Below are 20701 nucleotides of genomic sequence, written 5' to 3'. Positions count from 1 at the left end.
ATCTCCCCTCCTTGATAAGCGACTTGGTCTCGAAAGATCCGAGGTAAACCTAGGTTGAACACACTTAAGTGCACTAAGTGATGGGGGAAAAAGAATCTGCTAAAGAGGAGAATCTGCTCATAACGTTGCGGATGCTATTCATATTTTGCTTTGAAACCGTCCTGACGCGTTGTAAATGCGGAGTGATGGGGGACAACTCATGCTCCTTTGACCCCCTGACGCCCTATTGGCTATATCACCGGTACCGAGCGCTCAAGGTCGCCAGAGGTAGTTAATTTGAGCAAGTGCACACGCTCTCATATCACTCTGACTTAAGCAGGTTGTTCAGGTCTCATGGCTGTTCATTATCAGCAGGCAGTGGGCACACTTCTTCGACGGTCCACGCCACAACATCGAGGGTGTCATGGCCCAGCCCACTCCTCCATTGCACAAGAAGTCGGATTACGTGTTGTAGTTATTATAATACACATCATGTCTAAGCCTGGCGAGCTACGTTGGTCTGCCCGTACTACCTACCTACTAACGTATGTTTGCCTATCCAGTACCTCTCGGTCGTACCGTCTGTCCATACCGTGGGGAGAGGACAGTCAAGGCAGAGGCAGAAGCAATCCTTCATCTCATGGCTAGCCAGCCGGCTCAACCAGACCTTCCCATTCTTCGTTATACAGGCCACCTAGTACCGCTGTGCCTATGCCTTCCGACTCCCAACACAAACGACGGGAATGCCGACCGTTAGCTTGAGAGGTGGGAAAGGCATGGGTGCAAACAGCGAGGCAGGAAAAAAGCAAATACAAGAGCCCGTCAGATCCAGCTACCATAACACAACGCACGTCCCTAGGTCATATAAAGCACAACCTTTGCATCGAAAAGAGACATCCATAAGTGATTCTTTTGGCCGGTTTTCCTGTCCTAACCTCATCCATAATACCCCCGTTACTCCATGACGCACCAATGAATGCCTTCCCCACCCACTCATAAAACCACCCCCGCCGTGATGTCGATACGATTTAACGAAATGTCTACGTGGCGGTCGCTCGCTGCGGAGACCAGCTTTGGTCCTCGCGAGCAAGGCAGCGACGGCTCAGACGTTAGGCGGCGCTTGCCAACTAAGCAGCACCGGCCTGGGAAGTTCCCCGTCCGCGGGGGCCGCCGCCGCCACGACCCCGAGACTGGCCGGTGAAACCACCGCGGCCACCGCCCTGGGCGCCGGACCGGGAAGGTTCGAACCCACCACGGCCACCGCGCGTGGAACCGCCCCGAGAAGCGTTGTAGTTGGCGCCGCCGTAGGCGTTAGCCTTGGGGCGGCGCTGCTCAACGATGATGTTCTCGCCGTTCACAGTGTGGGGATTGGCGGCGATAGCGGCGTTGTAACCGGCCTGGGTCTTGAACTCGACGAAAGCGCAGTTCTGGGGTCAAAGTCAGCCAGTCAGTCACTCATGGTACGTATGGGCTCTGAGCTCGTACCTTTTGGCGGTTGATGTCGAAATAGGCGAGCTCGCCAAAGCCGTTCAGAGTCGCTTTCAAATCCTCTTCCTTGACCTTATCAGTGACGTATTTGATGTACGCCATGGCGCCCTCCTTCTCGGGCGGAGCGGCAGCGACGGGGTGAACACGGCTCTGGCGCTTGGTTTCCGCGGTTTGCCATTCGCTGCCTTGGTCCTTGGGGGCGGCAGGCGCAGTGCTCTCCTGCGGCTGGACGGCGGGTGCAGCTTGTTGGGAAGCGGTAGGGACTGGCGCGCGCGCCTGAGCCGGAGCGGGGGGCGTGGCGGCCTTGGGGATGGGGACAACGGGCCGCGTGGCTCCAGCGGCCACGCGGTTGGCCCAGGACATCGGCTTGGGGGGCTCCTTGGGCCTCTCTGGCTGGGCGGGAGCGGGGGCGGGAGCTGAAGTACGGGCCGGAGCGGGGGCAACGGCGGGCGTAGGGGCGGGGTCCTTGGGCTCCTCCGGCTTCGCAACCTCCTCTTCGGCAATCTCCTCGACCGTCTTCTCAACGTCGGCCTGGGGCTGCACCTCCTCCTCAACAGCAGCCTCCTCCGCCTCAGCGGCAGGCTCGGAAACCGACGCGGCGGTAGCGGCGGGGGTATCCTCGTTAGTCTCCTCCCGCTTCTCAGTAACGGCCTCGGACTCCACGGGAGCCTCGTCCTGGGCGGCCTCCTCGGAGGCGGGAGCCCCCGTCTTGGCTTCGTGCTCGGGGGCGGCGGGCATCTCGACACGTGCTGAGGACTCCTCAGTAGCCGCCTCCGTCTCCTCCTCCACATCGTCGTTCAGGAACCGCAGCATGTCGTTGAGGACGAAGTACCCGGACGGTTGTTGAGCAAGGACGAATGTTTGCACGAACTTCTTAGGCTCGGCGTCCTTGTTGGCCATCTCACCGATGACGGTGATGAGAATATTCTCCTCGGAGCCTTGGGTGTCCACGTTAGAAATCCGGACCTTGCAGTCCTGGAAATCCATGCTCTTGATACGGTCCTGGATTGGCTTTTCGGGAAAGGTCAATATGGGCTTGCTAACTTGGTTACCCTGCCGTCGGCACTCACCTGTCTACCGAACGAAACGTTCACAACCTGTGCCTCGCGACCGCAAACGAACTGAGCCTTCTTGCCATAGTACAGCTGCCGGGATGGTCAATTCGATTCCACGTCGGAATTGGCGAGGCGTTGGACTCACATGCAGTCTCCCGGGCGACCTGCTCATGGTTGTGTAGTACTGCTCGACGAAGTACCAGCCGACCTCGTCCTTGGGAAGGTTGTTGGTAGCGCCCTCCACGTTGGCCGGGGCCTCTGTTGTCTGGACCGGAGCGGCATACTGGTCGTGATTAAGATTACCGTTGGTGGACATGATTGCTAAATGTTCCCAGGTGGAGAGAGAATGATAGCTGTCCAAAAGCGAGTGCCAAAATTCGGCGTGTGTGTGAGAAGTGCGTCGGCGAGGCGCAAGGGCTTTTCGGTGATCGGGGAAGCGGAACGATATGCCTAGCAAAAGAAGCTCAGCGAAAGCTCAACAAATAAGTTTGTTGGATCATTGAGGCGGGGGCCATACGGTTCCAGAGCGTGAAGGTCAATGCCGGGTTCAGAAAGCACCAGCCAGTTCCCGGATGGATACCAGGCACGTCAGGTTCCAGTTACCTAATCTCGCGCGGTTTCGACTTTGACGTCGGGAAAGTGCGAGAGAGGGGTGAAAGAGGTGGCGTGGGAGAACGGGACAGAGGGAAATCCTGCGGAAGGGAGTGCGGGAAGAGAAAAAAAAACTGCTCCGACCGAGTGGGAGATGGGGGAAAGAGACGCTCGTTTTGCAGCTTGTTGCGCAACTTCCAAAATCGCAAAACTGTGGTGGTGCTCTCAGAAAATTGATTTGGGCGAGTTCGGGCCCGGCCCACAAGACCAAGCAGAGCACGGAACTTGCCTTGGCAACAGACGACACCCAGCGGCGTTGCCTTGGGTTTGCCACCACCCGCTGCGAAGCCTCCGCACTTGCCTCGTTGCCTCGACCACTAATGGGACGGAGAAATAGAAGAGAGAAGAAGTCCATGACTTCATTGTCTAGGTACCTACGTTTGTTTATTTATTTATTTCTTCAGTCACCAGCACACCTCATGATAAATACACGTCGTCAATGGATGGATGCACAGAGGCAGACTAGTCCCACGGTTAGGGTAGGGACGGGAAATAACACCGGCAACCACCGCACCCGAGCGAGTTTGCTTCTGCATCCGAGTCCTATCAGCTGAACCGACGGTCTCAGGAAGGTAAGCCTGACCCGGGTCCGGGCCCGGTCCCGTTCGCATCTCCCGGGCGCCACAAATCCCCGGGTGGCTGCCGATTCGCACATCTGGCTGAGGTCGGTACCGCCGCCTACTTTGCCGGGTGTACATACCCACTTTGCACCCGGGGAAACCCACCAAGCGACCTATTTGATATTCATCGGGAACGGCATAGAGGTCGGCGGATTCCTTCGCGGTTCTTGAGAATCATTCTTGTAATTCGCTTTCTTTCAAGCCACATTTGAACGCCGTGGTAGGTCTCCCGCTACTTTGCCAGGTAAGGTACCTAGGTACCTACCTCCCGTTTCCGTGGTAGTCGAACGAACACCGCCTCTGGCAGTTTGAGCCAAACCGCTTGCCCTCGGTACGGGAAGAAAAGAAGTGCCAAGACACTTCAAAAAAGATACCGTTAAATGTTTAAACTGGTGGGGTGGGTGGTGCTCGGGAACAGCCGCTTCATTGCCAAACAGTATGGAGCTTACACAAAACAAGCAACACAACATATACACTACGAATTGTTATTCGCAAGACCGGTAATTATGACTTGGTAGGTACTTCTGGGTAAGCTAGCAAAGTGACACGGACGCTATAACGGTCGACACCCAGCTTGGACTGACCGTCTCCCAAGCCGAAATGTATTGTCTGTAAGCGTTCTTCAGAAAGCCAGTATGCCCGGTATCTCAAGACCTACCGAGCTGCCTACCTAGGTCGTAAGACTTACACAAAACCGAAGTAGGTAATTATGAGAAACCAAGCAGCTGACCAAGACAGTTCAGATCTTTTGGGCGAGGCAACACATTGTATCATCCATGGATGTTCCCCGTTCCCATTTTCGATGCCTGCCGCGTTCTCGTCCTTTGGGCCCTCCGGCAGGCAGGTGCTGCTGATCAGACAGCTGCAGGTGGTCCGTGTTTTGACCCAGTGGTGGCTTTTCTCCTCCTTCCTGTCTTGGCTCGGAAATCTTGTCCATTGGCCGTAAACTGACCTGCACCCTGCGCCGCCGGTTCCCGGTGTGCTGTTTCTCTCTCGGGCTTCACAACGTTGAGCTGGTTAAGCTGTCGTCGCGGCCGGTTTCGAGTCTACATATTTTCGGCGGGGAAGAAGGTGGCAGATCGTTTCCGACACTGTTTGTCTCACTCCTCGGTAGATCGGTGAGTGCCAATTGACACCGGGGGGTTTCCTGCGCACATATCCCCACTGTCGGCCAGGCCAGGCCCTGAACCAGCATCAGGGAAGACGGGAGCTTCCAACTAGGCGCTGTTCCAGGCCGGGGTCGTATTTGTGGTCCAGCGCGCACGAACTCGTCAGTAACGTCCCGAGAGTTCATGGACAATTTTCACCCTTTAACGGCGTCTCTCTGTTTCCCGATAATCATGGGTGTTTCGGGTCGGCGGTCTTGGTGACGTTTATTTCTGGAACTTCTGCAAGGTTCTCCTTGCTCATCACTTCTTGACCTCACTCACGGTGGCGCCGATCGTGGACCCTCGTCCGCTCTTGTCGTTCTTTTCCAACTCCCCCGTCAGCAGCCGTCTCCAGCGACTTGTTACTCGCCTTGCGTCTAGTTGAACCGGGCACCAAGCATTTGCCGGCGTCTTTTCTTTGCGCTAGTCGACGAACCCTCACCAAAGCAGCAGCGCCATTGGCGAGAAACAGGAACAAAGGCCCGGAGCGGCCCCCGCCATCGCAGAGGAGCCACACTGCTTCAGGCAGTTCACTCCAACCTCGTTCACCGCGGAAGCTAGGCCAGGCTTCCGTCTCCATCTGGCGCAGTTTCGGGGAAAGTCTAACTGCATCCTGGGTGGTTCATCACTGAGCGGTGCTGGGACACGTTTCGCCGTAGCATGCTCTGTTCCTTGCCGAAGCGAATCCGAACCGTTGAATCGACACACAGCATGCCGGAGCAGACTGCCGCTTATTTGCTGCCATCTCCAGCTCGCCGACGATCTGGATTCCCTGCAGGCCCTGTCCGGTCAAATCCCCGTCTTCCCGCTATTATCTGAGTAGCATCCCGAGCTCTCCGTGCGAGTTGAAACACACGCCCCGCGAACTGAATACCCGTTCTGGTCTTCGCTTTCCCCATCCGTGTGAGTGATATCAACCATGGTGTATTGCGGCAAGGCATCACAGGGCTGCCAGAGCTGCCGGACGAGGCGCATTAAGGTAAGGTTTGGTACTACCCACTTGTTTCTCTTTTAAATGTTGGGGGGGACATGGAACAAAAGCCTGGCTGGTTGGGTGTGTTTCACAGAACCAGAAATTTGTCGTCTTTGCCAACTCGTTTATTTAGCTTACCGCAATCCCCAGTGTCGAGGGCCTCGAGAGGCATCCCATGCTGACCCGAGTTAGTGCGACAAAGTCCAACCGCAGTGTACGCAATGTGTACGGGTCCGCAAACCATGCCCCGGGTATCGAGACCAGCTTTCATTGATGTTTCGGGATGAAAGCAACAAGGTCATGAAGAAAGCGCATGCTCAGTGGGGAGGAGCTTCGGAGATATCAGAGTTGGGAGACTTGTCCGGATCTTCACCAACGTCGGCCTCGCCCTCCTCAGCAAGAAGCCGATCATCGGCGCCGGAAGCGGCCATTCCGCCACTATCCAATACAGTCACCGCGAACAGTCGAAAGACCGCCGCGGGGAAGCGACTAATTAAGGAGATATGTGCTACCCCCGTCGACAAAGGCATTCAATTTTATATCGAGCACTACATAATCGGGCTTCCAGACGAGCCAAGGGCAGGCCACGAGCTCCGAGGGATAAAATGGGTTCACTCGCGGGCGACACGGGACATCATAGCTGCCGTGGGGCTGGCCGGCCTCTCGAATCTCACGGGCGACAAAGAGATGAACACATTATCGAAGCATCATTACGGGCTCGCTCTGCACAATATGGCATCCTCCGTCCGAGACATGGGAAGTATCGAGTTGGATCTTATAATGCGGACTGTGGTGATGATGGCTATGTATGAGGTGAGCTGCAGCTGGGAGGGTCGGGAGATTGGGGACGAACCAGGCTGTGTCGAAGACGGCAGTAAGCTAACTCACCACCATTAGGTTATACGTGGCGGGAACGAGCCGTCCAGCCCCGCGCGAACGCACGTCATGGGTGGTGCCGCAATCTTGAACAACTCTCTTCCTTTACCGCAGTCACCAGCCGATGGACCGCGAGGGCTCCTACAGCTGTGCTTCTCGATGGTCTCTTCGAGACAGGGCTCCTTCCAGTTCTCCTCGCCAGAACCGAATGTCGTGATTCCCACTCACATCGACCGCCAATGCGAAGGGGCTCTCCCTGGCACTTTCTTCAACTGGATCGCCACCATCGACAACACGGTAACGGAGCGCGACCGTCCATCGGCTGAACTTATCAAAGTGATTGCACGTTTCGTTCAGCTGTCAGCCCTCGCCCGTAGCCAACCGCTCGTAGATGGGCGTCCCAAGACGGCCGCCCTAATTCGCGAGGCACTAGAAATTAACCGGGATCTCGAGGCCTGGGAAGCGCGCCAAGAGGGTATATGGGTGGTCGCCGAAGAGCGCCTCAACGACGGCTTCTTCCCTCTCGAGGCCGTCTTCGACGGCTGCTACCACATCTACGACAACACCTACATCGCGCGGGTCTGGAACCACTACCGCTGGGCCCACACCCTGGTCAACCAGATGCTGCTCGAGAGCGTGGCGCGGTTCCCGGCAAGCAGCGCGGCGCTGGTCTCGGCCGAGCAGCAGAAGCGCTCGCTCGGCTGGATCCGGCGGCTGGCGCGCGACATGTTGGTCTCGGTCCCGACGCACTACCGCCATCCGAAGCTGCAGCCGGCGCACTGGGACTGCTTCGACAAGACGAAGCGCGGCGCCATGATCGGCATCGCCGGCATCCCGACGCTGCTGTTCGAGGTGAAGGTCGCGGGCTGTGCGCCGGGCGTCCCGGCCCGCTACCGCTCGTGGGCGCTGAACATAATCGAGACCGCGTATAGGGATACTGGCATGTATCAGGCGAAGGCGCTGGCGGGGTTTCTTGGGAAGGTGGTTAAAGAGGAGGAGGCGAGGTCGGCGTCTCCTTTGGGTGTTGGTGAACGGGTGTTGAGGTGACCTCGGGGCGCTGGCGCAGGGCAGGGTATGGGGTGCGGGCGTAACTTTTGGTCGGGGGGCGGATGTTGGGTAACTGATGGCTTCCTGTTTGTGGCTGGCCGACGAGAGGGCATGGTTATGCAAGATAAGGGCAAGAGTCGGCATGTTGTGACAGTGGACCGGGGGGATGCATTTTAGAGGAGACATCGGGGTGTTCATTAGGTCCTTCTGCAAAGAGGACCACGGAGTTAAAAGGGTTTTTGTTTTTTTATTGACATCTCTCATCAATACAGCCCTGCCGTTTCGGGTAGGATTCCCAGTCGTCGCATGAATATCCATTCGCCTTCTATCCGTTCCGCTTGACCGTCTACTACAACTTAACCAGGCTAACAGAGGTTTTATCTACACTGTAATAACACAACCAGCCCAAATTATCCCAACACAATATCCCCGGAATTAACTAATCCTGGTTGATATCACTCCCGTCAACTCGGCTCTTGTACTTCTTGGCCTCGATATCGTCGTCCAGCCGCCACGTCTCAGCCAGCCCAAACGCCGGCTCCGGCTCAGGATATCCGCCCAGCGCCTTCCTGACCTTGAGGATCTCGGCCCGCATCCGCAACGCGACCTCTATCCTGATCTCCTGCGCCTCCTTCCCATACATCAGCTCCTCCGTCGGCAAATCCCCCGGCGCTGACACCGCGCCAGCCTCCTTCCCCACCAACGCCATCCCATCCACCCCTTTTCCATCACGTATCCCAGCACCGCTGGCACCACCACCGCCATTGCTACCACCAACCCTCTCCCTCTCCCTCCGCACCAACCCATCCCACCTCCTCTTCAGATCCCCAAACGTCCTTTCATAATCCAGCACCTCCCCAAACGCCACCCGCACCGTCTTGCCCACCCGCGGCAAGAACCGCGGAAACCCCCGGTCCTCGGGCATCAGCCGCTGGGTGCCGTCGACAAACATGGGCAGCACGTCCGGGCGGGGCTCGGCCTCGAGGATCAGGCGCGCCAGCCCCCACTTGAAGTAGCGCATGTCGGCGGCCGCGTGCTGGTGCACGCACCCCTCGGGGAACACGTGCACCCAGCTGTGGCGGCGGAAGGCGCCGTGGATTAGGGGAGACGGGTGGGTGTCGCGGCCGGTGGTGGTGTAGGTCTGGTGGTGCGGGGGTAAGGGGAGGGGGGTGGAGAGGAGGCGGATCGCTTGCCCCAGGGCCGGCTGGAAGGGGCCGCCGAAGGGGGAGTGTTTGAGCCGGTGGCAGGGCAGGACTTGGCCGTGGGTGAAGAAGTTGGTGAGGAATCTGCAGGGGAGGGGAGGGGGGGGAGGGTGTTAGTGAGAGGTACGTGAGTAGGGGGGTAGGGGAGAGGTGGGTTTGTTTACTTGTTGGCGAAACAGATGTCGGCGGCGCCGAGAGTCCAGCGCAGGTTGGATGGGTCAAAGGTGTAGCGAAGGGGGAGAATGCCCCATACTACGGGGTCGTCGAGACTGGAAGCGGCGGTGTGATGAGTTATATGTACTGTACAGATTCCTGGTTTAAGACCGAAACTCACACGCTGACGTGGTTTGAGACTACGGCGTGTCAGCGTGTGCATGAGACAAGAAGCGGGCTAACTGATTAATATCCCACCGGTCAAGAGGCCGCGCTGGCGATTTGCAGGATCTCTACGGCTGTCTAGGATATCGAGAAAGCGGGAGAGCCCCGTCACTTCGACCCTGTTGAACCCGTACAAGAAACATTTTGAGACGAGGCCCGTCATGCCCATAATCATGGCCGATTTCAGGCGCATCGAGAGGCTCGGCCCCTGAGGGTTGGGCGCGGGTGTCGCCATGTTCGGACGATGACGAAGGAAAAAAAGCCAAATATTCAAAAATTGCCGAATGAGATTTCACATGGTCTCAATACCTCGCGCACCGAGTTAGGCTCATCGGCATGGCCTGATGAAAACAGGAAAAGTAGATCAAAAAGGAAACACCCGACCGCCTTCAACCGATTCGCCGCAGGTTCCACAATGGCCTGCAATTGTTGGGAATGGCAGCCAATTCCCTCAGGCCCGAAAAGAGTTGCGGTTGCCGAAAGGCGGACCTGGGAGGGACTGCCATTTTTGGCACGTGGAAAATACAGGGGTTGCTCCCCCACAAACCGCCAAGCAACCACTGGGCAGGCCAGCTCCGCTTGTGGGCTGGGATGTAATGGGTGGATCCTCGAGCCTGCAGTTCATGAAGGACTGCAGCTTCCCGAGTTAGCAATCAACTTTTGTTCGGCAACATCCATCCATCCACAATTTAAAATGGCACACAGTAAGTACTCCATCAGGTAAACCCGCAGATCAACAAGCCAATCTAACCTTTTAGGCAAAAGAAACACCAGTCGACCCATCTTCACGTCCCACGAGCGGGCGATGGCCCGCGTGGCCTGGGGCTCGTCGACCGCTCGCCTTTCGCGGGAATCCTTCTTGCCATTCGCCTCGTGTTGGCTGTGTCTCGAGCCTGCGATAGACCCCGTTGCATGCGCCCACGGCGATATCTTCTGCCGCGAGTGTGCCCTCAGCAACATCCTGGCCCAGAAGAAGGAGATCAAACGAGCCGACAAGACCCGCGAGCAGGAGGAGCGCGAGGCATTAGAAGAGAAGACACGACGGGATGCCGAGGCTCAAGAAAGATCCATACGAGAGTTCGAGTTGACACAAGCCGGGCTGAGCATCAAGAGGGGGAATAGTGCAAGTAGTGGGAGGGAAAAGACGGAGCCGCCGGGGCGGGATGCCCAGGTTGACAATGGGAAAAACGGGCAAGGCAACGGCCCGAAAGCAGGCGAGAAGCGCAAGTTCTCGCTGGACCCGGACGAGGTTTCACGCATTGCCGAGGAAGAGCGGACGAAAGCGAGGAGAGCGATCGATGACGAGAAGGTGGGTTGAACGACAATAGGACCCCGGGACTTTGAAGCTAACAGGGTATGATAGGCGTCCAAGCCTACGCTGCCATCATTCTGGTCACCTACGGTCACACCGTCGTCAAATAGCGGCAATACTCTGCATGAGGTGAAGAAGAAAGTCAAGACACAGCCGACTTGTCCGGCATCAGCAGAGGATAAACCACACCACTACTCACTACACAGCCTCATCACCGTCAACTTCTCCGAAGAGGCAGATTCGAACAGCAAAACACCCCAAAGAATATGCCCGGCGTGCAAGAAGGGGCTCTCGAATTCTTCCCGGGCTACACTAGCCAAGCCTTGTGGGCATGTGCTTTGCAAGAGCTGCGTGGACCAGTTCATGAAGCCAACTAATGGAGAATCAATGCGCTGTTATGTTTGCGAAGCTGACCTGACAGAGAAGGAGTCCGCGAAGAAAGAGGGCAAGGACAAGATCCGGCCAGGCTTGGTGGAGCTGCGTCGCGAAGGCACAGGGTTCTCCGCCGGTGGCAGCAACCAAGTCAAGAAAGATGCAGTGATGTTCCGATGTTGAGAGAACCCCAGGTCCAAAGGGAGCCGAGGCTGATGGTACGGTTTCTTTTGGATTAACTGCCCTCTCAGCCACCATTCTTCTTTTGGACCGCGCTCAACCAACTCGCCGGGGTGTTCTGCCCCGAGTCAACTGCATCCTTGACATAACGTGCTCCTCGGCGGATTCCGTTGGTCCCTGATGACGAAGCCCGAAGGTACCGTTCCCGCGCCTCTTCGCGGGCTTTCTTTATCCTCGCAGATAGCTTCGCCCTAAATTGGGGATTCCGCTTCAAGACGGCCAAGATAGCAAAATAGAGCTGCACGATAAACCGGTGGATGACGTCCTTGGACAGCATGGTCGTGCCGTGGCTGAAAAAGCCTTTGAGCAACTCGCCGCCAATCCCGTCATACAGCGCCCTCCCCCCTTCAGCCCTCGCTATCCTCAGCACCGTCGCGAAGATGTTGTCGCTCCCGACCCGCTTCCCACCCTCCTCTTTCTCTTCCGGCACCGCCGACACCTGCACCCGCGCCTTGGCGATCTGGAAGGGATACGTCACAGTCGTCGCGACAACCTTGCTCGCCGCCGCCAAGAGGAACGTCGTCGCTGCGCCCGGCTCGTCCCACCGCTCCCTCGCCACCAGCGCCCTCTTCAGCACCTGCTGCAAAAAGAACGTGATGCTCGGGTTCAGGGTCAACACCAGACTAGCCGAGTAGCCCGCCCACAGGCCGAGCACCCCGCGCTCCCGCCGCATCTCGGAGACGATCTCGCCGAAGCTCAGGTCGCGCGCGGACGTCTCTGTCCTGTCCGCCGCCACCGCGCCACTGTCACTCTTGTCGTTACTACCGCTGCTGCTGTCGAGCAGACTAGCCGTTTGCCGCCGCGTCACGACGTTGCTGACGGGCGTCGTAAACAACTTGGCGCACGCCCCCGCCGCCGCGCCCACCGCGAGCTCCTCGACGCCGCCCAGATGGCGCACATCCTTCTGCATAGCCAGCCGCCGCGCGCGGAACCACTGCTCTCCTATCAGCACGCACTCAGCCACAGACATATCACAACACATAAAGGGGCACATGAGCTCACCGTATAAAACAAGAAAAACAGGAACGAATCCGCCGCCGACTTGGCCACGTCCGCCCCCAGCCCCGCGAAGAAGGCCTGCGCGCCGCCCTCGCGCGTGTAGATGGTGCGGAAGGCGTCCAGCACGCCCTTGTATGTGTCGTCCGCCTGGATGCTCCCGTCCAGCCGCAGCTGCCGCTGCACCTTGAGCCGCGTGTTGACCAGGTCGAGGGGGTAGGTGGTGACGGTGGAGACGATTGTTCCTGTGGCGCCCGAGGCGGCGTGGCCTAGGGCGGGGAGGAGGGTTGATGTTGATGCTGGGGGCATGGTGGTGGTTTTGTGTTCTGGTTTGAAAGGGAGAGGGGGTGGGGGTTCGGTTTGGATTGGTTATGGGAGGGGGGTTGTGTTACGGTTATATCTTCACCTGGGGTAAGAGTAAAGGTGAAGTGCAGGCTAGAGACGCTCAGTGGTGTGTATACGGGTCAATTGTGCTACATCAATGATGGAGGAGTGCTCGAGTAGAAACGTTCCGTTCCTGTTTAAGGTTACTTTGTATGAGCCGAGGGGTGACGCCCAGCCGCAACGACGTCATCCCGCTTGTTAGTGCCGGATATGCCGTGCATGAACACCGCAGACAACCATGAGCCGCAATGGCACCCCGGATGCATGTGACACTCCGCAGGACACCAGAAAAATGATTTCTGATAGGTAGCACTGTAGTAACACCAGGCACTGGTGATGCTTAGTAAAGGTATCGTTTTTGTTGGTTGGTTAACTTCAGTTTAAAGTTTCGATACCAACCCTTTCTCTCTCACTCGGCCATTATAAACTTCCAAACCCAACCCACACAAACCAACCCAAACATCCAGTCACAAAAAGACAACACCCCCTTCATAAACACTTCACCAAAAGTGAACCCCTTCCCCCCACTCCCCTCAAGAGACATATCCATGGACGAGCTGGGAATCGAACCCAGGACCTTTCGCACAACCGGACAGACCTCGGAGGGTCCAGGAAATGCTAAGCGAACGCTCTACCAACTGAGCCACACGCCCTGCCGAGTGGAAGTGGAGTATCACCAGTCAGGGGGTGGAGCCCCTGTGATGCGGAGGGCTGGGCCGAGGGTGGGTTTATCTAGGACGGGCCTAGAAAGGCGTGTTTATGGGGAAGGAAAAGGAGCGAGGAGGGTGTGATGGCGATGGTGCGATGGGATGAGACAGATAAAGTGGTACACTGGGTAGATGAACACCATGGAAGGCACATCGACAGAGGATCAAGCCAGCGAACAACGAAAGTAGAAACAACGGCCATCTAAACTGGCGTCCCATTCCTTCCTTAATATATATGTTTGAACCCGATATGGGATGAACCAAGTAGAAAACCGTCGACCCAACGCCCCAATATCAACCCCCTAAGTCAAGCCAAACCAGGTTCGAGACCCAATCCCAGCCCAAGCCAAGTCCGAGTGGCATCTCCTCATAAACGCCGTTAATGCCGTGTACCATAACCGTGAAGAACCCGATGCTTCGGATAAGGAAGCTTGAAATATCCCTAGTTTAAGAAGGAGGGGCTTTACCTCGGAAAGGAGACTGCCCGAGGTGAACCCCAAAAGCAAAGAAAAGAAAAGAGAAACAGTGTGGGGAAGGGTATAATACGTGCCCAGCTCTAACGCCAATCAGCCGGTAGGGAAAAAAGAAAAGCAATTGCGGGATGAATACCGCTTCATCGTCTCGCACCCATCACCCAATCTCACGCCCGATAATATTACCGCGGGCCTGCCCCCGAGGCTGCGATTGCTCTCATATCGGAGCCTGTGAATGTAGCACCGGCGCCGGCACCGGCGGGCGAGGAGCATTCTGAGCATCCCTCACCATCGCAGCAGGATGGTCCCACGAAAGCGCAGGGATCGATACGGGCGCAAACGCAGACGTAGACGCCAACGCCGCGGCCGACAACTGCGGCGAGGAGATCAGCGGCCTCAGGTTATGAGCGCCGGTGATCGCCACGGCGGCAGCCACGGCATCCGTCATCGACTCGGTCGGGTAGGCAGCCAGCGGGTTCGGAGCCTGGGTTGCAGCCAAGTCCCGAGCCCGAGCGGCAGTCACCTCCCGGATTTGGGCATAAGTATGTCCCCGCCGCTTCAAGGCTGCGATGTGGTGGTGCGCCTGGTCCGGGTGCATCATCATTCTTTGATTATACACTCGGGCCTGTCCCTGCCGGACCATCACCGCTCTGTCGCGACGTCGTCTCCGGCTCGTGGCTGGGGCGGATTGCTGCCATGCGGTCACCATCTGTGATTGGGCCTCCTCCTGCTGCTGAATCTGAGCCATTTGATCCCGTAGCAGCTCCAGCTGTGCCGCTCGGTTGTCCGACAGACTCGGCAGCGGCCGCCCATGCGAATCAACATTCATCGCGGTCCAAGTCCCCAGAGCCTGCTTGGTCTCGAGGTTAGGGAGGGAGTTGTGGCGAGGAACCACGCCGGCACCTCCAAAGCTGACAGCTGGATACGGCCACCCGTACAGAGCAGCCGTCGGTACGCTGAAAGATCGAGCACCCTACGCTCGACCTGTGACCGACGGCTGCCGTTGTGGTGGCCCACCAAGGCTGAAGCTGGACGATCGGCGCGAGAAGTCCCCGCCCATCGCGGCCGGGTCCGGTTCACCCGGCGCGTCCTCGTGGTCGAGCAGACCCGGATGCCCCTCGGGAAGCCGCTGGGCTCCGTAGCCGACGACCTTGAAAATGTTGACGCGGCCACCGTTAGTTGCCGTCTGGAGCTGTTCGTGGAGGCGAGCGAGTTGGTACTGGCGCTTGGTCGGCGCAAACACGGGCTGTGGAACGACCGGTTGCGGGTTCCAGTTAGCCAATGCACCCATCACGGCAGCCGTCTCCTCATCGCTATCGACTGCTGCCTGGTTGGCTTCGTCTTCGTCCTCCAAGGGCGCGTTGGCGTCGATGGCGGCCTTCTGCTGCTTGGCCTGGTTCTTCTTCTGATACGCAGCTAAAAGCATGTCGTATGGTAGGGACCGGCCAGGCACTGCTCGCTTCGCGCTCATGCTGTGGCTCTTACAGGTCAGAGACCGAGCACAGGGCTGACCGTTCGGCAGCAGTACACCGCACTGCCTCTCCACATCGACGGGGCCCTTTGGTTTCGCGGCCTTCGGCTTAGGCTCGTCCTTCTTTTTCTTAGCCTTGCCCTTGTCGAGCTCGCCCTCGGCTTTCCTCTTCTTGCCAGCGACGTTCGTCTTCTTCGCCTTGCCGGTTGTCTTGCCAGCATTTCCGTCTTTGGTATCGTCATCGTCATCGCTATCGTCGTCGCCCCGACCGCCACCGTCACCCTCCGCCTTGCGCGCCTCCTCTTCCCTGGCGGCCTCCTTCAACCGTTCGCGCGCCTCACGGGCCTCTTTCTTCCGCTGAGCCTTCTCTTTCTTGATTTTCAAGCACCGGGCGACGTGTTCTCCCCCCGCAGATCGGGTAATGACCTTTTTGCAGTGCTTGCATTGGAACATGTCAAGTGTGTCTTCGAGCGGGCGGCCGGTCTGGAAGTTCTCGCGAGAGGCATCGTCGAGCTGGATGGTGACGGGGCTGGGCGAGGCGGCAGTAATCGCATTGTCTTTTGATTTCTTCTTGTCCTCTGCCATCGAACGCGAGCATTAGCGGGCAGATAGACAAAAAGATATCGAGACTGCAAAAGAACGACCAAAATAAAAACCATCAAACCTTCAATGACATTGGCCTCTTTCCAATTGCCAGGCTTGGCCTGTTTTGGCGGTGCTTTCTTAAGTTTGATCTTGCCGAATGCCTGGGGTCTCGAGGGAGTAACGGATTTCTTAATTGAGGCGACCTTAATGGTGGCCTCCTCGTCTGCTGCGACCGGGCATAGCGGGTTAGCAACATGGTTTTGCGAGGAGGTAAGTTTAAGTGATGGGGTGGGGGGGGAGCGCGCGCGTGGGAGAAGCCGTACCCTTGCGAGAATCCATCGTGGCCTGGGCGGAGCAGCGGCCGTGCTATCAAAAAATTGGGTGCATTCACAAAGTTAGGCTACAGGAAAACTGTGAGAGTGTTATCATGGGTGAATAAGCTGATGTTGCCCATTTCTCGCGCTTCTTTGTTGCTCGTGGATGGCGTCTTGGTGGTTGCACGTTGCAGGAGAGGTCTCTCCGAAGCTCTGCGCCCAATTAAATCGGCGGCGACCTGAAAGGTGGACTGGTGCATGTAATCAGCAACAGGGGTGCAGGGGCATGAATGGGCACATGGGGTGCACGAATGGGAAACATGAATGGACATGAATGGAGCCGATACCTATTCTACTCTTTACTCTTCACCATAAGCAGTTAAATGCAAGCAAGCACAGAGTAAAGCACATCTTGACATATTTCACTAGTCATATCCATCTAGGTAGCTAGAAAACGCCCCTTTTGCTCATCCAGGCCATCACAGGCCATCACGGCCCTGCTTCTCCCCCTCCCATTACCAGCCCAAACCATCTCTTCACAGTCGCTCCATGGAGGCAAGCACCTCCCAGAAATTGATCATGTGTCCCTCTCCTCTCTCAATTACTGCCACCGACTCGGATAATATCATAAGAATGTCGGTAGTTACTGGCTGCCACCCCCTCATCTCCCCTGCTCGCTGCCGCCGGTCGGCCGGACCAAAATTCCGACGAGCATGCTGCCCTCGAGGCGCCCATCGGTCGTGAGACATCCGGTTGCTTCTCGGGAAAGGGGACCAGCTCACCGACGCCGCCCCCTTCCTGGGATAACCAGAGCCTCGGTGCGACCGTTGCCACGGAGGGTCGATGTGGATACCAAGATGGTTAGCAATCCCTCCTGGCAGAACCCATGCCGCTGTATCCGCTGGTGTCGGCTGTTGTGCAATGTTGCTGTCTTGTAGGCATCCATAGCTGCTAGTACTAGTAGCCGCCGTAGTTGCTCTGGCTCGGTACGGTCTGCTGGTAACCTCCATGCGGGTGCATCATCTGCTGTGTGTGGAGGTGCTGCTGATGCTGCTTGGGTCCTATCAGGTCGTTGAACCATGGGTGAACTAGTGCCTCGGCGGCCGAGACGCGCAACTCGGGTCGGACGTGCAGCATGCGCTGGAGAAGATCGATGCCGACAGGGTCGATTTGGGGCAGGATGCTGTTGAGTGGCTGTGTGGCGTACATCTGCCAGGTCGTCTTGTATTCAGGGAATTGCGAAAGGCCCGGCCAAGTGCGCTCCGTCGGCGTGCCCATGATGCGGAAGATGCGAATGATCTGGTCTTCGTTGGTGGTGCCTGGGAACAAGGGTCTGCCCGAAAACATTTCGGCCATGATACAGCCAGCCGACCAGATATCGATGCTGGTGTTATAGGTGCGGCTGCCAAGCAGAACGTCGGGGGCGCGGTACCAGAGCGTCACGACCTCGTTCGAGAAGGTGTTGACTGGGATGCCAAACGCTCTAGCGAGACCAAAATCACCCAACTTGAGCTGCCCCTTGCCGTTGATCAGGAGATTCTGGGGCTTCAGGTCACGGTGAAGGACCCGGTTCTTGTGGCAGAAGTCAATGCCCTTCAGCAGCTGGTACATGAACGACTTGATGACTGGGGGCTTCAGGGCACCCCTCTCGCCCTGGGTGTCCATGTACTTCTTAAGATCGCCGTCCATGTACTCGAAGACGAGCATCAGCTTGTTCTCTGTGTGGATGACATCGTGGAGGGCAACAATGTTTTCGTGCTTGAGCTCCTTCATAAGTGAGATCTCGCGGATCGCAGTGCTGGGTGTGCCCTCCTCCGAGTCGAGGTGGATCTCCTTCAGAGCTACCAACTCGCCTGTCTGGCGGTTACGGCCTTTGAAGACCTTGGCTAGGTTAGTACATTGGGGGGGCTAGGGTTGAAAATTGAAAGATTCGACTTACTGTGGCATATGTTCCCTCGCCAAGTTTCTCCAACTGTTGGAAGGACGCAGCATGTCTTTTGCCGTCCATGTCTCCGATAGCGAGCCGAGCGCTCGTGGGTTGCAGGGGCGGGCGGGTTGCTGGGTGGAGGCCGCCGACGACAGCGAAGCGGGCGATGGGTGGCGGTCGGAGGGAGGTTGAGTGAGGGAGGCCGAAGAGAACACTACCAGCGGTGACTATGTTGTGAAGAGAATTGCGCTGTGGCTCAGGAGGTACCCCGGGTGGAGATCCGTGAGAGGCCGTGATGGAGGAAGAGAAAATGCCTGCACCTCTGGAAGGGGAAGGCGTGGCTCTTTTTGGGGAGGTATTATGAACAGGCTGACCGCTTTGTGGCGAATTTTGCAGTCGGCGGTGACTGGGAACGGGCAGGCAGGCACGGAGCAGTGATGATTAGACGGAAAATGAAGGAGAGAGTTGCTGCTCCTGGGGTGGTCTGCCTTTTGTTCCCTAAGCTGAGATGGAATGGGGATGGAGTGAGAGTGAGATGGATGTTTCAAGCCAACCGAAACACACATCAGGTCGCAAGGGCGGCCGCTGGAATACCCCGCCCCCACCAGTCGCTTCAGCTGGTTGGGGGCCAGACAGTGTGGGTAGTCAGTGTGCATACAAATATACAGACTGTGCCGACTTCCAGCCTCCCAGCCCTGCGACGAAAAGTAAGGCTTTCCTCGCATGGCCGAGTTATTCGCACGGTGTACGCTTCTGGCCGCTCTGTAAGCGCCCTGCCCACCCTTTATAGCCAGCATTTGCACTGTCGAGAAGGTAGTTGAGTGTTGAGCTTAAAAGGCCTAGATCTCAAACAAAACCAAGAAATCCATAGTGCCAGAGACTCGCTGTTATGTACTTATGTACTTGATCCCACTTTCCAGCCCAACCTACTAAGGGGACCCCCGACGAAACCCCCCCGTCCTCAAGCTGCCCGGAGGAGCTTTTGTGTTGAGTGCTGTCCTCCTCAACTGTCGCCCGAGGTGTAAATGCTCAGGCGGCATGTATATACTGCAAACCGTGTCCTCAACCTCCAAAATCTTCCAGCCAGCTTGGCCCGCGAAAATCACATTCATAGAAACCCAATCATGGCTAGTCTTCCCCCTTTGGCTCCGTCTTCTGCACATCCATCCATTCTAGCGTAAACGCGGTAACAATCCTCGCCCAATCCTTAATAGTCGGGACATCCAAGTGGTCCCCGTCGTCCTCCATAGTATGCCACACATGCGGGAACGGCGAGGGGATCAGATGCAGCACGGGCGCGCCCCTCATCATGAACGGCACATGGTCGTCGCCCACGAAGCCGCCCCCGCTGAACTGCGTGGCCATCTTCCCGCTGTCGTGCAGAAACTGGTTGCCGGTGGGTTTGCTCTCCAGCAGGCCGAGCTGCCGCAGCCGGCCCTCGACGGCAGCCATCCGTTTGTACGCCCAGTGCGTGCCCTGGAAATACGACGGCACCTCCGGGTTGGGGGCTCCCAGCAAGTCGAGCAGCACAAATAGGCTGATCTGCTGAAGCGGGTTCTTGAAAGTCGACCGGGCGGGGTGCGTGGTGTTCTCCCACTCCTCCGCGAGCGCCCTATCCCTTTTGGTCAGCAACCCCCCTTTCATCCTTTCCCCAAACCCTCACACAGACGCGAAAAGAAAAACTAAAAGAAAAGCTCACCTCGACCCGTACAAACTATCCGTCTCCGTCCACCTCACAAACGCCTCCTCCCCATCCAACAACAAAATCTGCACGCCCTCCCCACCACCGCCCTTCCCCTCCCCATCCGCCGCCCACATCCTCCCCAAAAACCCCTCCACCTGCCTCGCCACATCCATCAAAACCGCACAGGGCGCCGCACTATCCGTCGCGCCCACAAACCCCTCCGGCTCGATCTTGCTATCATAATGCGCGACCAGCGTCAAAAACCCGGCCGCCCCCGGCCGCCCCTTCGTCCACGGCGGCTCGCGGCGTAGCACGATATTCGCGAACGGCAGGCGGCGGTCGCCGGTAGCGGGCGTGGTGTCGGTGGAGTTCTGCCAGGACACCTCCCACTGCGGCAGGTGGGTGCGGAAGAAGGAGACGAGGTGGGCCTGCGCGGCTTCTTGGCCGGGCGTGCCGGGGACGCGGGGGATGAGCAGCGGGGAGAGGAGGGTGCCGGTTTCCGGGTCGTAGTCGCTGTCGGCGGGGGCCGGGAGGGATTTGAGGAGGCTGGTGGAGAGGGGGGTGTAGGTTTGTGCGAGGGGGAGGAGGGCGAGGAGGGGGGGGAGGAGAAACGTGGGGCGCATGGTGGGTGGTGGGTGGGTTGTTGAGGGTTGATGAGGAGGTTTGGGTGGGTTGTGCGCTTCGTTTCGTTCGTGTTGGTCGGTTTGTTCGCTTGTCGCCGTCGAGGGCAAGGGGCCCGACGGACGCTCAGGATCGTGCACGACTCGTGTGGCTAGCTAGCTTAGTGTTTTAGAGCGAGACCGTCATGTCATGCTTATG

The 20701-nt window shown here is 57.7% G+C and overlaps 7 protein-coding genes and 1 non-coding gene across 8 annotated transcripts; 2 read left to right on the top strand and 6 right to left on the bottom strand.

The window, feature by feature from the left end:
- Positions 1 to 866: 866 nt before the first annotated feature.
- On the bottom strand, positions 867 to 2920 carry B0H64DRAFT_151623 (uncharacterized protein). The gene is made up of 4 exons (XM_062798439.1): positions 2668 to 2920; positions 2538 to 2612; positions 1465 to 2478; positions 867 to 1406 (listed from the first exon to the last, which is right to left on the bottom strand). The coding sequence occupies exons 1-4, from the start codon at positions 2836 to 2838 to the stop codon at positions 1107 to 1109; spliced, it is 1560 nt and encodes a 519-aa protein (XP_062659192.1). The 5' UTR covers positions 2839 to 2920; the 3' UTR covers positions 867 to 1106.
- Positions 2921 to 5860: 2940 nt separating this feature from the next.
- On the top strand, positions 5861 to 7837 carry B0H64DRAFT_322315 (uncharacterized protein; the record flags this gene model as incomplete). Its single annotated transcript, XM_062800553.1, has 4 exons — positions 5861 to 5920; positions 6048 to 6139; positions 6379 to 6727; positions 6812 to 7837. 4 exons carry the CDS (start codon positions 5861 to 5863, stop codon positions 7835 to 7837), a joined length of 1527 nt encoding a protein of 508 aa, XP_062659191.1.
- A 278-nt stretch (positions 7838 to 8115) lies between these two features.
- Positions 8116 to 9884, bottom strand: B0H64DRAFT_395950 (uncharacterized protein). The gene is made up of 4 exons (XM_062803803.1): positions 9451 to 9884; positions 9374 to 9392; positions 9204 to 9308; positions 8116 to 9123 (listed from the first exon to the last, which is right to left on the bottom strand). Exons 1-4 carry the CDS (start codon positions 9650 to 9652, stop codon positions 8277 to 8279), a joined length of 1173 nt encoding a protein of 390 aa, XP_062659190.1. The 5' UTR covers positions 9653 to 9884; the 3' UTR covers positions 8116 to 8276.
- Positions 9885 to 10111: 227 nt separating this feature from the next.
- Positions 10112 to 11284, top strand: B0H64DRAFT_442048 (uncharacterized protein; the record flags this gene model as incomplete). Its single annotated transcript, XM_062806612.1, has 3 exons — positions 10112 to 10121; positions 10176 to 10726; positions 10781 to 11284. The coding sequence occupies 3 exons, from the start codon at positions 10112 to 10114 to the stop codon at positions 11282 to 11284; spliced, it is 1065 nt and encodes a 354-aa protein (XP_062659189.1).
- Positions 11285 to 11316: 32 nt separating this feature from the next.
- Positions 11317 to 12730, bottom strand: B0H64DRAFT_151558 (mitochondrial carrier domain-containing protein). The gene is made up of 2 exons (XM_062798438.1): positions 12344 to 12730; positions 11317 to 12275 (listed from the first exon to the last, which is right to left on the bottom strand). The coding sequence occupies exons 1-2, from the start codon at positions 12644 to 12646 to the stop codon at positions 11349 to 11351; spliced, it is 1230 nt and encodes a 409-aa protein (XP_062659188.1). The 5' UTR covers positions 12647 to 12730; the 3' UTR covers positions 11317 to 11348.
- Positions 12731 to 13270: 540 nt separating this feature from the next.
- Positions 13271 to 13374, bottom strand: B0H64DRAFT_t78. Its single transcript has one exon. It is a non-coding gene; the product is annotated as a tRNA-Ala (tRNA).
- A 1371-nt stretch (positions 13375 to 14745) lies between these two features.
- On the bottom strand, positions 14746 to 16470 carry B0H64DRAFT_151535 (SCA7, zinc-binding domain-containing protein). Its single transcript, XM_062798437.1, has 3 exons — positions 16281 to 16470; positions 16037 to 16180; positions 14746 to 15950 (listed from the first exon to the last, which is right to left on the bottom strand). The coding sequence occupies exons 1-3, from the start codon at positions 16294 to 16296 to the stop codon at positions 14875 to 14877; spliced, it is 1236 nt and encodes a 411-aa protein (XP_062659187.1). The 5' UTR covers positions 16297 to 16470; the 3' UTR covers positions 14746 to 14874.
- Positions 16471 to 17228: 758 nt separating this feature from the next.
- Positions 17229 to 20505, bottom strand: B0H64DRAFT_417320 (kinase-like domain-containing protein; the record flags this gene model as incomplete). Its single annotated transcript, XM_062805238.1, has 4 exons — positions 17229 to 18152; positions 18211 to 18447; positions 19360 to 19810; positions 19898 to 20505. 4 exons carry the CDS (start codon positions 20503 to 20505, stop codon positions 17229 to 17231), a joined length of 2220 nt encoding a protein of 739 aa, XP_062659186.1.
- Between the last annotated feature and the right edge of the window lie 196 nt (positions 20506 to 20701).

Source organism: Chaetomium fimeti, assembly GCF_033439085.1.
Source record: "Chaetomium fimeti strain CBS 168.71 chromosome Unknown B0H64scaffold_4, whole genome shotgun sequence".
NCBI lineage: Eukaryota > Fungi > Ascomycota > Sordariomycetes > Sordariales > Chaetomiaceae > Chaetomium > Chaetomium fimeti.
The sequence above is the reverse complement of the archived record's forward strand: the minus strand, read 5'-3'. Positions and strand labels throughout refer to the sequence as shown.

What these genes read in the sequence shown, in the direction of transcription:
- B0H64DRAFT_151623 (XM_062798439.1), bottom strand. Translation starts at nt 2,838, where the DNA reads ATGTCCACCAACGGTAATCTTAATCACGACCAGTATGCCGCTCCGGTC. An exon ending in GGTCGCCCGGGAGACTGCAT is followed by an intron (nt 2,613 to 2,667) that starts GTGAGTCCAACG and finishes CCATCCCGGCAG; the next exon opens with CTGTACTATGGCAAGAAGGC. An exon ending in ACGTTTCGTTCGGTAGACAG is followed by an intron (nt 2,479 to 2,537) that starts GTGAGTGCCGAC and finishes TTTCCCGAAAAG; the next exon opens with CCAATCCAGGACCGTATCAA.
- B0H64DRAFT_395950 (XM_062803803.1), bottom strand. Translation starts at nt 9,652, where the DNA reads ATGGCGACACCCGCGCCCAACCCTCAGGGGCCGAGCCTCTCGATGCGC. An exon ending in GACATCTGTTTCGCCAACAA is followed by an intron (nt 9,124 to 9,203) that starts GTAAACAAACCC and finishes CCTCCCCTGCAG; the next exon opens with ATTCCTCACCAACTTCTTCA.
- B0H64DRAFT_151558 (XM_062798438.1), bottom strand. Translation starts at nt 12,646, where the DNA reads ATGCCCCCAGCATCAACATCAACCCTCCTCCCCGCCCTAGGCCACGCC. An exon ending in TGTTTTTCTTGTTTTATACG is followed by an intron (nt 12,276 to 12,343) that starts GTGAGCTCATGT and finishes ATAGGAGAGCAG; the next exon opens with TGGTTCCGCGCGCGGCGGCT.
- B0H64DRAFT_151535 (XM_062798437.1), bottom strand. An exon ending in AGAGGCCAATGTCATTGAAG is followed by an intron (nt 15,951 to 16,036) that starts GTTTGATGGTTT and finishes GTTCGATGGCAG; the next exon opens with AGGACAAGAAGAAATCAAAA.